We start from the raw sequence: 15,055 nt of genomic DNA on the forward strand, positions 1-15,055 counted from the left end.
TGCCAACAAAGGTTTGGCTAACATTTGGCTTCATAATTTATAACAGGTTTAATTCCTTAAAATTAATTCAGGTGTCACTTTAATGAGGATTAAAGCAAGTATAGTATCACAAACTTTGTCATCTTCCGCCCCCCAACCTTCTTCTAGTTCAGTGGTTCTCAACCTTGGCTGCACAGTAGAATCACCTGGGAATCTTTTTAAAATCCTGATTTCTGGGCCTCATCCTCCGGAAATTCTGTTTCTTTGTTATGGGGTGGGGCCACAACATTAGTAACAAAGAAACAGAATTTCCAGAGGACGAGGCCTAGAAATCAGGATTTTAAAAAGATTCCCAGGTGATTCTACTGTGCAGCCAAGGTGAGAACCACTGTTCTAGTTGTTACTTGATGTTTATTATAAAATATGAAACATTATCACATGTAACTTCAGATTGAGAATGATTTATCCTCTATCAGCTCCTGGTAGAAAATTAACCTTTCACCTACCTAATTTTCCGAAATTTTCTGACTACTTTGAGAAGTTTAACTTCCTCCTCAGTCTGTCTCATCAATTCTTCTCTCTTTAATTCTCTATCTCCAAAAAGTTATCATTATGGCCCTGGTGGGTGTGGCTCAGTTGGTTGAGCATTATCCCATGTGCCAAAAAGTCACTGGTTTGATTCTCAGTGGGGGCAACTGCCCAGGTTATCAGTTCCATCCCTGGTTGGGGTGAGTGCATGAGATAGCCAATTGATGTTTCTGTCTCTCTCTAAAATCAATAAAAACATTTTTTTAACATTATCACTACTAAATCTATAGATCATCCCACTGGGAGGCAGTGTATTCCCATGTAAAGAAGTGTGCTAGAATTAGGCAGAATTGGATTCAAAAGTAAGCTCTGCCACTTAGCCGAGTTATCTTGGGCAAGTCACTTAACCAATTCTGAACCTCAGCAAATGAAAATAACATCAACTACTTCACATGGTTGCTGTTAAAAAATTAAATGTTACAAAGCCTAGTACAACTACTACATAATATCCTGTAGATACAAACTTAAAGTTTATCATTAATGCAAAGCCAACTAGAGGGAACAAATTGACTACTTCTCTTCCAACATACAGTCCTGTAATGAATATCAACCATGTAATTACAATGCAGGGTTACATTTCTAGAAAACCTAAGGTTTAAATTCAATTATTTGAGAATCTGTATAATATCTACTACATAAGACAAGAACTCACACAAAATCAGATAAAAACGAAATTCCTACTCTGAAAAAGTTAACAATTTTGTTATGAGATAAATTTGGATATTCACCTACATTGTACATTTAAACACTATATAATTATACACACAAATAATTACCTCGTTAGGTTTGCTACTTTTCTTCAGCAACCTGGATGGATGTCAGTCTACTTCAAAGATTTAGGAACTAATTCCCTCTTTTTTTTAATATATTTTATTGATTTTTTACAGAGAGGAAGGGAGAGGGATAGAGAGCTAGAAACATCGATCAGCTGCCTCCTGCACACCCCCTACTGGCGATGTGCCCGAAACCAAGGTACATGCACTTGACTGAATCGAACCTGGGACCATTCAGTCCCCAGGCCAACACTCTATCCACTGAGCCAAACCGGTCAGGGCAAATTCCCTGTTTTCTAATATAATTCTGTATTGTCCAAATAATCCCTCTGAAATTTTTCAAGTTTGTCTAGAACAGTGGTTCTCAACCTTCCTAATGCCGCGACCCTGTTGTGGTGACCCCCAACCATAAAATTATTTTCGTTGCTACTTCTTAACTGTAATTTTGCTACTGTTATGAATCGTAATGTAAATATCTGATATGCAGGATATATTTTCATTGTTACAAATTGAACATAATTAAAGCATAGTGATTAATCACAAAAACAGTATGTAATTATATATGTGTTTTCCGATGGTCTTAAGCGACCCCTGTGAAAGGGTCGTTCGAACCCAAAGGGGTCGTGACCCACAGGTTGAGAACCACTGGTCTAGAACATCCAAATATGAATGCAACTACTGAATAGTCCTCAATGAATAGTAGCACATTATGCATTGATATTTAATAAAAACTCAAAAAAGTACATATTCTCAGTGCTGGAAAAATCCATTTGTCATTGACAATTTTGCTTTTCAAAAACATACCTTCATACTTCTGCTTCCCTGCCAGCTATGGCTACCACCACTTCCTCAATTCTCTTGCCAGAGATCAAGTCTGAGGAATGTCTTTTGGCCTGAATTGAGTGGTGTAAACAGGGAGGGGCATATCCCAATGGGAAAATATTATGGTTTTGCTAAAATTTCCTACATTTTCTCTACTTCTTTAGTGTAGAAGGGAAATTCTCAAAGGTTCATGTTCCTATCTTTAAAACTACTTCTTTAAACCATAGAGGCCTTCTTTTAGGAAGAGGATATTAAACATGTTCTCTGTAATAACATTCTCGTTGTCATAAAGTTTGCAAATTTAAGTACAAGGCAGTAGACACATTGGTGTGTATGGAAAATTTCTTTGCTTTGAAAAGAGAAAAAGGTTAGAAATCCAAGAAAACAGGATATCATACATCCCAATTCTGAAATGGAAATATTTCAAATATACCAAACTTAAATCATCATGCATATCCTATATAGAGAATGAATTTAATAAACATCATATAACACTACAAAGACATTTCAAACTAACATTCCAACAGAGAATTCAAAAGTAAAGTATAAATATATATATAAATTTAAATTCCTATTTAAAAGCAAGTATTTATAACTTGAAATTTAAAAAGACACAAAAGTCCCATAACAGAGTGAGCTTGCTGGTTGCCTCTTTTGCTTTTATACAGAACCAGAAAATCATTTAGGTTTCAACTTTTGGATAGCAATAACTGGTTATAAGGGATGACCATGGGCTCTTTTAACTTAGTTTATTAACAATCACCAAAGACTAAAGCATTCCAAGGCTATATTAACAGTCCTGAATTGTTACTTTCCGCTAAAGCTTTCCAGAGCAATCCTTATTGTTAAATATTTGTCATTAATCTCAAATTAAGGACATTATCAAACTGTACTGACAACTATTGATTTTAGCCTAATATTCTTTAATATATAGCAATCCCAGTATATCTCATCTAATAAAGAGGGAATATGCTAATTGACCCTCACACCATCACAAAGATGGTAGCACCCACAGCCAATAAGGAGGGAATATGCTAACTGACTGCCCCACCCTCAAAGATGGCAGTGCCCACAGCCAATAAGGAGGGAATATGCTAACTGACTGTCCCGCCCTCAAAGATGGCGGCGCCCAGAGCCACAAGATGGCAGCACCCAGTCCCCTCAGCCCTGATGTGGCGGCAGGTACAGCAAGGCCGGGCCCGCCCCCAGGCAGGTCCAGCCTTGCCGAGCACCTGCCTCCAGAGTCTCCCAGTCCCCTCAGCCGCCCAGGGCCGCCCAAGGCTCAGGTAACCAAGGCTGGCCAAGGCTTGCACTGCTGGAAGTGGCAACAGCAGAGGTGTGATGGGGCATCACCTTCCCCTGATCGCTGGGTCGCCTCCCACCCCTGAGGGCTCCCGGACTATGAGAGGGGGCAGGCCAGGCTGAGGGACCACCCACCCCCAAGTGCATGAATTTTCATGCACCGGACCTCTAGTAATGTTATAAAAAAGAATTATTTTTAATTGTTTTAACCCTCATTCAAGGACATGCTTAGAGGAAAGGGAAGAGGGAGAGGGAGGGAAGGTCAGGGAGAGAAACATCAATATGAGAAACATTGATCAGTTGCCTTCTCTATGTGCCTCAACCCAGAATAGAACACACAACCCAGGTATGTACCCTGACTGGGAATCAAAGTGGCAACCTCAACCAACTGAGCCATTCTGGCAGGGCAAAAAATACTTTTTTTATATTTTCAGAGTGATAAAGCCCAACTGACAATATTACCTGAGGACTGAGATTATATAATCTAGTTTGCCATTGTATATATATCCCAATCTCTGTAGGCACTTTTCAGTACCAGTTTTTTTGTTTGTTTGTTTAATCCTCACCCAAGGATATGTGTACTGATTTTGGGAGGAGAGAAACAGGGAGAACATCAATGTGAGAGAGAAACATTGATCAGTGGCCTCCTGCGCCGACCAGGGATCGAACCCACAACCTAGGTATGTGCTCTAACCAGGAATTGAAACCGCAACCTTTTGGTTTACAGGATGAAGTTCCAACCAACTGAACCACTGGGCCAAGGCCAGCAATAGCTTGTTAAACTTTTTTATTGATTTTTTTTTTAGAGGGGAAGAAAGGGAAAGAGATAGAAACATCAATGAAAAAAACATCATAGATTGGCTGTCTACTGGGGATCAAGCCTGAAACCCAGGCTTTAAAAAACTGTATTAATTTCATATAATAAATCAAATCCTCAAGAAATAAACTTTTTGTCTGCCAATCACTCAAATTCCTTCATCTGGTCAGAAATGCGGTTCTCACCCTAGCTGGTTTGGCTCAGTGGATAGAGCATCAGCCTGCAGACTGAAGGGTCCTGGTTTTGATTCTGGTCAAGGGCACATGCCTGGATTGTGGGCTGGATCCCGGTAAGGGGCATGCAGGAGGCATCTGATCAATGATTCTCTCATCATTGATGTTTCTTTTTTTAAATATTTTTTATTGATTTTTTACAAAGAGGAAGGGAGAGGGATAGAGAGTTAGAAACATCGATGAGAGAATCATATATATATATATATATATATATATATATATATATATATATATATATCTCCAAATGGCCCTTGGTAGAGAAAAAGATCCCCACCCCCCTGTCTCAAGATTACACTTGTACAAGAAAATGGGGGGGGGTCTTAGTTTACAATACAGTAAATCTGCAATTATGCTGAAATCATTTCTCCAAATGTTTGAATTGGCCTACCGTAATCATTCTGGGGGGATGGGTGGTACCACAAACATAAACAGGCCAGGAATACAAAGCAACTACAAAAGTCACCCAAAATAAAATAGCTATTAATTTTATTAAATGACACACCAATCTCTGTAAGACTTAACTCTCAAATTATATTACCAAATTAGTTTTAACTTCAGATAAGTCTCTAAACTGGACCTTTTTCTTTCTTTTCTAATACCACTTCTTCCTAGTCACAAAATTATTTCTTTCAGCTTTCTTCTCAGAATGAACTTTCCACATAAGATTCCCCATGAAATATCATAAAATTCACATTTCTTTCTAAAATAAATGGTAAAGGACTCTGAATAATATGTAAGGAAAAGAAACACAGATGTAATCAGTAAAATTATTCTGGAATTTTCTCTCTTACTTAGGCAAGCCTCAGAGAAGTTGCTTTTTTTAACATTAAGACAGAATTACTGAAGTCTTAACAATCACTTGAAAAGTCCACTGGCTCTTTAAAAAAAAAAAAGCTATATCGTGTCTTTTATTATCAAACCTATACCTATAAAAACTCCTCCAAAAGAGTAAAAGTAAACAAACTTTCAGAATATGGCCGTTTACAGAAATAGAAATCACTTTCATATCCAAAGAAATCTTTGTAGGGGTTTCAAATCCATTCCTACCACTTACTAATTGGGCAAGTTACTTGACCTCCCTATACTTTGGTTTCCTATTCTGAAAAAGTGAGTATTAGGGTAATCATACATCTTAGTTTCTCTGAGACAGTCCTAGTTTATATTTATACTATTATCCTAGCATACCATCAGGCTAGTGCCCCCTTTCACTCTTAAAAATATCCTGGTTTGAACAATAAATCACATGGTCATCTTACCTCATAAGGTTATGAAGATTAGGTGACCTAATACACCTATGACATTTCTAACATGTCTGGAATATGCTAAGAGTTCAGTTACTGTTGGCTATTGTTAATGTTACAGTCACTGTCAAAGCCTTTTTATAAAAAAGTTTTTTATATAATGAACAGAGCTCCTACAATATTCCTTTTTACAAATAAAATTATGCATTTAACTTCCCACATTCAATTCTTTAAAACAACTAAGTAGCACTAACTAGTTGACATCAAGACAAACCAATTTATCCCACAGAGATGGCAATATTATCAATTGCATTCACATTTTATTATACGTAAGTTTTAATCGAGGCTATATTAGGGTTACTGACAGGAAATTAACTGTGGGAAGTAAAACTCTGATTAGTGCCAAACCAAGTCCCTGAATATTCTAGCAGCCTTTCTCAACCAGTGTTCCTCATATTAACCAAAGGATCAGAAAATGATTTGAGGGACAATTTCCTGAATTCTCCCAACAATGGTAAATAACTGGTATCTTTCTAGATGGCACAGGAGAAACTATTACATACAATGGATGCCTTGGGGCATAATTATGTGGTAGAACACCAATGTCTTGGTATTCTTGGAGTACAAAGGGGGAAATATGGATGAAAAGACTCAATATCAAACAAAGAGTGTGGGTAGAAGACTGCATCACCTGGAAAAATTATTTCCTACAGAATGAAGCTTAAGGAAATGATTAACATAAAATATATAAATTTTACTCATGGCTATGAAAAGCACTGATATATTGAATTTTACTTCATCTCCACTAATTTATCTTAGGCCAGATATCCAACATCTAGCATTCCTTCAGATAAGAAAAATTCTAGTTATAGTTTATGAAACACAATAAGGAAAAGGGAAAAGCAGAGAAAGCTGAAGTCAAGATTCTGATCACTAATGAATTTAATAATCCAAGGCACCAATATTATCTATTATCTCAGACAAAAGTGAACAACAAAGTTTAATAAAGTGAATAGATGAACTTAGAATACAAAGTATAAACAGAGAAGATACTAACACTTAGAATATTTTTAAAGCACCATTAAATAACAACAAAAATCCCCCTACAGAATCAATCAGAGCAGTGAATTATAAAAAGATCACCTAAATTTTTATTTCAAATCCAACCACTCAGTAAACAAACTGAATGACTGGGGAACTATTCTCAGACACACTCAGCCTCCATTCACTATAGAGCATAAATGACAAAGAAAAAAACAGTGAAACTATTCTATCTACCATAGTATGCACCCCCCCCAAAAAATACAATTCAACATATTATCCCACAAACTTTTGTATAATGAGCATACTCAGAAACAAAGCTCAGACTTATTTCAACTATTATAAAACACAATTTAGACCTTTCACCAGGCTGCAACTCATGTAACCCTGTGTGAAAACCTGCATTTATCTTGCAATATTCATGAAAAAAATCTTCATTTTCTACATTAAAATGGTACATGCTTTCTGGTTAGAGATAACCCAAGACCTAAACCAGTTAAGGGAAACTACTGAGCTTAACAAAAAAGGCCAAACAACTGTGTGAATTTCGGCTGTCAATCATTATCATGAGACAAGCCATTTATCTGAGTGCCTCAACTTCCCCATCTGTAAAATAACCACCTATCCTGCAAGGTAGCTGAGATTAAACAACATATTAAAACACAGTTATTGGCACTTAAAAGGAACTCAAATGGCAACTAGACTAAGACTTTCTTAGAATATCTCAGGATTCAAAAATTTATAGGTCAAATCCCATTACAACAAAGGTTACCCATGCAAAGTTTAAACAGGAATGTTGCCTTTAGCAACATTCAACAGAATTTAAAATATTTTTCAAAGAAATTTTACGTTTTAGTTGTACATTACATTATATGTTTATAGAAATCTCTCTAGTTTAGTCATGTATTTTCCAATTAAAATAATAAAAAAGAACAGACCACTGACATCATTCACCCTCACTTCCTTTGGGGGAGCAGAGTTTAAAATAATTCAATAATCTCTTGACTAGACTAACCATATTTAAAACCTTTTTGTTTTCTTCTGGTTACTATCATATATGCAACTATAGCAAGCATATGTTAAAAACACAATTCAGGCAGATTACCACAGCTGCTAAAAAGATGTGTTTTTTTTAATGCACATATACAAAAATTAAGACTCTACCAAGCAACACCACTTACACTGATGATATATAAAATTTGGTTAAATTAAATGCAAAGCAAGCAACTCAAGAGACTGGGGAAAAAAATCAAACTGACAATTTTGTTTTCTCACATATCTTTGCCAAACAGAACATGCAATAACCACAGCTCAAGATATCCAGAGATACAGAACATTATTATACCAGGACAACACTGAACCACAAATTAAAAGTTCAAAATATATATATCAAAAATAGATTACAAGAGGAAAATGTAAAGAACTTTTAAAATAACCTGTATCTTCAAAGTTTTTTTCTTATTCTCCAATGATTAATCACATTTCGTACATACTGATACCCATAGCTACTGGTAAATGGAATTTATCCTTTCCTTTGCTATGCTCCCCAAGTCCCAAAGTATACTATAATGCTCCACTGTACTGGAAACTGTTATGTCCAATTCTCTGAATAATCGACTAACAGGGATTTCAAAGTGCTAATACAAGTCCTGAGTATTTTTTTTAAAACATGAGATGCAAAAAATAACATTAAAGATATTATTATCCCAATGAGACATACGACAAATCATTGTCCATTTAATGTAAAATTTAAGCTCAAAAGTTAACTTGCAGCATCAAAAACTTAAGTCTCCCATCTATTATAAAGAACCCAGTGGTTAAGCATGGACCCATGAACCAAGAGGCCCCCGGTTTGATTCAGATTCCGGGTCAAGACACATGCCCGGCTTGATTCCCGGTAGGGGGCATTCAGGAGGCAGTAGATCTACGTTTCTCTCAATGTTTCTCTTTCATCATGTTTCTATGTCTCTGTCCCTCTCCTCTCCCTTCCCCTCTCTAAAATCAATAAAAACATTTAAAAAAACAGTAACTAAAATGAGAAAAATTTTTTTTAAAAATAACCCCAAAAAATAACCCAAAGCAAAAAAGAATGAGCTATTCACTGTTTACTCCCTTCCCACACATGACTGTGGGTGGCATCAGTTAAACATGCAGAATATTAAGCATTACTAAACTGTCCAATGCGCATATTTTCACATCTACCCCTATATTCCCAAAGGATAATCTGAGCCTGAGCCTGTTCCCCACCCAACCACATCAATTTTAATTCATGGGTCCTCAGGCGACCAATCAAAGTCAATAAGGTGGAAAAAGAAAACAATGAAAAAGGAATGTAGAATTGAATTTAATTAAAATCTTAAGTGTTTGAGCTTTAAAAAAATCCTAACTAAATAGACTTCAAAGTTACCAAACTCATAATTTGTTGGTTTAGTAGTTTAGCTGTTGCCTCACCACAATAAAATAAATCTGAAGCCACAATCCTCATCATCTACTTAAGATTATTTGCATACAAGAATTCAAAATATGCAATTTGTCTTAACATCCGTCTAAAGCTAAAATGTTGAATATGAAATATACAAACAGGCTAATATTAACAGTTATAAAATGTCTGTGCCCAGACAAGGGTAGAACTGTTTTCATAAGGATTAGGAAACATACCTTACCAAACATAAAATTAAATATCCATTATTTTGGATTCCCTTTAGAACTCTGACATATGTTCAAAAATACATCTCATGGGGGGAGGAGTCACTGACACTGAACACCACAAAATTGCAGAAAATAGGCACTTACCTTCAAAGCATTTAGGAGCAATTCACAGATACACTAATTGACACAGAGTTTTAACTGCATTGCACTTTTATTTTATAGTTGGTGGGTAATGGTCAGAATTTTTGTAATAGAAAACATTACAATACTTTACATATCAACTTTAAACTATTTATAGCACCAGATCCTTGGGGAGGAGGTATAACATACTTTATATGTATACATTTTCATATCAGTTTAAAAAAAAAAAAGGACATACCCCACACCTACTGCCAATTTCTGATACCTTAGAATGCTATAGTTATTTCACTGTGGGAAAGAATGGCTAATAAGTACATTTATTTTCCAATCCTTTTCTCTACCCATTCATTAAACACCAAATGCTGAAACTGAATTCGATGGCTATGGATCTTCCTACCAGGAATGCTCCCTAGGGCACCCGAATCCCTTCTAATGTCACTAATTCCAACTGCCAAAGCCCCTCCTATTAATAGTAAATCCTTTCATACTGACTCACTGTAACTCCAACTTAATGAAACAGACACCAAGCAAAATTTACATTTTCTAATGGAATTTTCCTATTTTCAGAGGGTTAAAAAAAAACAAAAATAGAGCACATTCTCAACTAAGTTATAAACATTCCAAGTTCAACCAATTTATAAGAGTTTATGTTGCTCATTCTATACTGGTTCAATTTAAATATATTTTTGAAAGTTGGTATATTAGGCATGTACAATTACTTATACACAAGGCCAAGTTTTCTATGCAAATAACTTGATATGTAAATATAAATTTAAGTTGTTAGCCCAAAATTGCAAGACAATTTGAAAATTTTTTTTAAATTTGCTTAATTATGGAAATTTAAGTACACACAAAGCTAGAGAGAACAGTACAATGAGCTCTCCTGTACTCACCCATCCAGCTACAATCATCAACTCAAGGCCACTTTTGTTTGATCTGTTACCTTCCACTGCTTCCTCCCCCAATTTTTATCTTTAGAAAATAATTAAAAGGAAGACACTGTGCTCAGTAAGTACACTGAGTACAGCAAGAAGACAAAAATTTAAGAGAGGAGCTGTAAAGCCACCCTACACAATTCCTTGTTAGGTGGTAAATTTTAAAGAATTCCGTTAAAAACAAAGAAATAGCCATCTTTAAGAATTTTAATGTCGTCCATAAGATCCAAAGGACATATTTAAAATTATATCTAATGGGATAAATAGGAACATGTGATGAAAATGAACTTAAACGTGTGCAATCAGCTTGCATTCATATAGCACCTTGGCTCAAAACGAAAAGAAAAAAAAACAGGCTATTTAACATGTCATAAAAATTACAATTCAACCACTTGAAAAACCGCTGAACACTTATGCCTTAACTGGCCCTTCTGATCCCTGATTACAGATAGATATCAATGCAGAAAGAAAACCAGGCATTTTAACATTAGTTGAAAATGTTCAAAATTTACACCACCGTTCATTGGAAAATATATGAAAGCAAGTCTAAACTACCTGAATTGTATGTCATCAAACAGAAATGTATCCACTTTCCAGGACCGGGTTGTTATTTTTTTTTAATAAGTTCACATATACCCTTAAACGAAACGCGCTAGGCTACAGATAGAATTAGGAGACCGCCTCCTGCTTTTGCTCCTAACCAATACGCAGAGAGAGAAGGTTGGCAGGAAAGTGCTGCGAGGACAGTAACAAACACCAGCAGCTCCCGAGCAGGCCCAGCTAGAGCCAGGAATGACGCACTTCGGTAACCCGACTCTTTCTCCCCTCCACCCCCGCCCCCAGCAGCGGTGCTGACACCGCCAACAGCCCGGAGTAGGAAAAAAAGACAACAGAAAAAAAAGGCAGAGGTTCGACTGCACCAGGTTTCATCAAGAAACCTCGATTATTCCTCTTTCGACACTAACCACTAGGACCAAACAGGAAAAGAAGCTTGTGCTTAAGCAAGTCCCATCATGGTGGTTTAAGAGTCACTAAATTAAGCTGATAATGAGTCCAATCCACAGAGACAAATACAGGGTGTGGCTGCTGTGAAATACGGCGGTCCGTGGAAGAAAAGGGGTATAGAAATTACACTCCAGTATGAGGGGCAAGATGGGGCTACACGGGAGGGGGGGGGCGGCCCGCGCATTTTAAGGAACCATTTCAAACCGGCAAGCTTTTCGTTTACTTTAACCTAATCCTACAGATCAAAAGTTTCTAATAGATATATCATGTAAATTGTAAATAACCATTTAATCAAACACCATGACCCTCAAAAAACTACATCTAAGAGAAAGGAAGAGGGGGTAGGCAACAACATAAAACATTTCTAGGCCACGGAGAAAGTCACAAACCGGATGAAACTAATGCAATATTAAAAATTAAAGCTGAACACTGCAGCACGAAAAAACACACGAAAAAAACCATTACAGTCCTGGATTAAAAATAAAATGACATATACACTAAGGGGGAGGGAAAACTAAATGTCGAAGTACACCAGCTTACTGAGGAAAAAAAAAAAAACAACTAAAGGCAAAACAAGACATTCTCGCGACAAAATAAAAAAATAAGGGCAGAAATCAACAATACGTTTAGGAATATAGGCCAGAAGAAAATGGGAACGGGGCTCAAAGTTTTTGCGGAACTACTTGATGCTGTTTCCCACACCTTCTCTCTCCCATGGCCCATCCGACCTTTTCGTCCCTAAAATCGCCGTCCACAGATCACCGGGTACGGGAAAGAAGGAAAAAGAAAGTCAACCCCTAGCCAGAATAAAAGTGTGGAGGGAAAAAGCAGAAGCTGCCTACCTGGGGCAAGGATCAGCTCTGTTCGTGTCTTGAGAAAGACAGCGCGGGTGGGGGTGGGAACGAAAAGCAGCACTAAAACTAAAACAAAAGTGGCGCCAAAACCCCCCAACAAACAGCCTTCCACTCCCGCCCTTCCCCCCTCCTCCCATGCCAGCTAGGCAGGGCCCCCTTCGGGGCAAGGGCTGCACGAGGGGGCCAACGCCGCCAGACCCCAACCTATTTATAAAATTGTTGCCCGAAGAAAACTGACCGAAGTCGGGCCTCGGAAGGGATGGAGAGATCGATGCCAATCGCTTTCCCCAGCAGTTTCCCCACCACGCGCTGGAGATGATGGGGCGGGGGAGAAGCCGAGGGGCCCGTCACATGAATGTTGTTCCCTCTCTAGGAAGGGAGGAAGAGAGGGAGGGAGAGGAGGGAGGGAGGAAAGGAAGGAGGGGAAGGGAGAAGGGAGGGGGCACGAGGGAGGGGTGTGATCAGAGTAGATTTTCCCTCGCCTCCCTCGGTCCGAGGCCCAAATATACACAACTGAGCCTCCTCTCCTCCCCTCCCCCCAGGTTCCCAGCACCACCATTTTGCTCTCTTCCTTCCCCTCACCACGATACCGCGCTCTCCCCCACCCACTCACAGCCTCCCCGGCTAGCCTCCCCGACTAGGCTCGCACCCCACCCCACCCCACCTCCAGTTTTGGCTCTCTCAGCCTTAAGAGCCTGCCGGAGAAAAGGCACCTAAATCTAATGCTACACAGAGAAACGGAGCCTCCATCTTGCGCTGCTCCACGTTTCTCCATTTTTGGGCCACCCAATGGGGGGGGGGGGGTCTCCGTAGAGGGCCCGAGGGGAGAGTGGGGCGAGGGGAGGAAGAGTAAATCTTCAGCGAGGGTAGTCGAAAAGAAGAGTCCTGCGGTAGAAAGCCACTCTAGGAGTAAGGTAGGGAGGAAGGAGGCTGGAAGTTCCTTGGTAGTGTGGAGGTAGGGACTTGGAGGGGAACAAGGGAGAAAGAAGGGCTGGAGGTTACGCGGGGCCGAACAGGAGTCCCCCCCGCCTGGACTTGGCCAGCCACTCCACGACGGGCCCCGCTGGGGGCAAAGGAAGAAGACGGGAAATTAAATGGCAACGGGGCGACCAATCGCTTTCCCTCCCAACTCCTCTCCCGCGCCCTAGTTCAACCATACACACCTCAGGGGGGGCCCCGCGCCCTCCGGTGCCCCTCCAAACTTCTAGAAGCTTCGCCTCCGCCCATTTTTATAACTTACCTCCCCCCTCAGCGTACACAGAGGCAGCAACGAGACTGTTCGCCTCCCCCACTCCTTCCTTCTTTCTCAGGCCGGGGGCTTCTTCACCCCTGGGCTGGTACAAGATATTTTTCCCTTCCTCTTCTTTACACCCTCGAATTCTACTCAGGGACGGAAGCTCCCGCGGCTCTAGAACGGTGGGGGGTTTTGAAAGTGGCGGTCGGATCCGGCGGGGTTTTTTTTTTTCTTTTTTTTTTTTTTCTTTCTCTTTTTTTTTTTTTTTTTTTTGGTGGCGCTTCGGGATTGTTTGGGGTGTTCGCTCTTCGGCGACTTGGAGGCGAATGGAACGCGCAGGCGCCATCTGTCGGCCAGGAACCCTCGCGCGGCTCCCGTTGGGAGGGAGCGGCATCTAGCGGCAGCGCTCCGGCACTGCAGGGCCGGGCTCCGGCCCGCCCACCTCTCATCCTCCGCCCCGTCGCCAGCCAATCGCGGCCGCCTGCCTCCGGGTGCAGCGTCTCGAAACCGCCTCCAAACGAGGCGCCCGCAGGGGCGCGCCGCCGAGTGGGGTAAACAAGGTGCCGTGCCCGCGCCTGACTTACTCGTTCGTTTGGCAGCGCTTCCGCCGCGGGCCCGATGGGGCCGCATTTCCTATTTCTTTAGTGGGAGGGTCGACGGGAGAGCGGTCGGAATGTCCGGCGGAGCCTTAGACCGTGGGAAATCCGAAAGCGGGCTAGCTGGGGACTCGTCCCCCGGGCCCCTTTGCCCCCGCCACCCCCGCACCGCCCTGCGCAGCCCGAGGTAGCAGCTCTGTCGGGCATCACCCTGCGACGTCCCCTCCTCTGACACGCCCCAGCGAGGGGCCGTGGCCCTACTTCCCAAACCCTGTCTTCACCGCGGCTCCAATTCCTTCCCACCGAAAGAACTCAACTTGCCTAACTCTGGCACCTGATCCTAAATGACTTAGGGGTTTTGCTTTTTGAGTTTTTGTTTTGTGTGTTTTTTGTTTCGGGTGTGGAGAGAAAGCGAGCTAATTCTTTGCCAGCAAGACCTAGCACTGGGGGTAATGTGTGTTTTTTTCTTTACAATTCACTATTCCCGTCTACCAGAAAACGTGGTCTTTCTCCCGGGTTTGGGAGACCAGGGAACTGGGCTACTAGGCTAGGCCGGGCGCCCGACCAATTTATTCTAGACTTTCGGGGCGGTGGGGTGGGGGGGATGGGACAGAGCAAAATGTTGGGAAAGTGAAATTTGGGTAAAAGATATCAAGAGGGACCTACAAGGTCTTCCCCGCCTCCCCCGCTTGTCCACTGCCTTCCTGTAAATGTGGGCGGGGGTGGCCTCGCGACTTAAGAATTTTGGTTCCTTCCTATCCAGCCTCCTCACCCTTCCCCCAAGAAGTTTGAAGTGTGAAAAGACCCCTTCCGCTCCTTCGACCCCGGTTAACTTAGGTCTTTTT

At 40.6% G+C, this 15,055-nt stretch overlaps 1 protein-coding gene across 8 annotated transcripts in view; it reads right to left on the reverse strand.

The window, feature by feature from the left end:
- The window catches only part of STAG2 (stromal antigen 2), a 144,961-nt gene extending 130,996 nt beyond the window's left edge, over positions 1-13,965 (reverse strand). For 3 of the 8 annotated variants that reach the window (XR_002830501.1, XM_023758122.1, XM_023758117.1), the window contains exon 1: positions 12,619-12,942. Coding sequence is in view for 2 of the 8 variants with exons in the window: in XM_023758122.1 (XP_023613890.1) it covers positions 12,619-12,939 (321 nt within the window). In the remaining 6 variants the exon portion in view is untranslated. Of the gene's footprint in view, positions 1-12,368; positions 12,389-12,618; positions 12,943-13,620 lie in introns of those variants that run through there. The other 5 variants (XM_023758153.1, XM_006082137.3, XM_006082134.3 and 2 more) reach the window with 5 other exon arrangements.
- Positions 13,966-15,055: the final 1,090 nt, after the last annotated feature.

Source organism: Myotis lucifugus, unplaced genomic scaffold, assembly GCF_000147115.1.
Source record: "Myotis lucifugus unplaced genomic scaffold, Myoluc2.0 scaffold_2, whole genome shotgun sequence".
NCBI classification, from domain to species: domain Eukaryota; kingdom Metazoa; phylum Chordata; class Mammalia; order Chiroptera; family Vespertilionidae; genus Myotis; species Myotis lucifugus.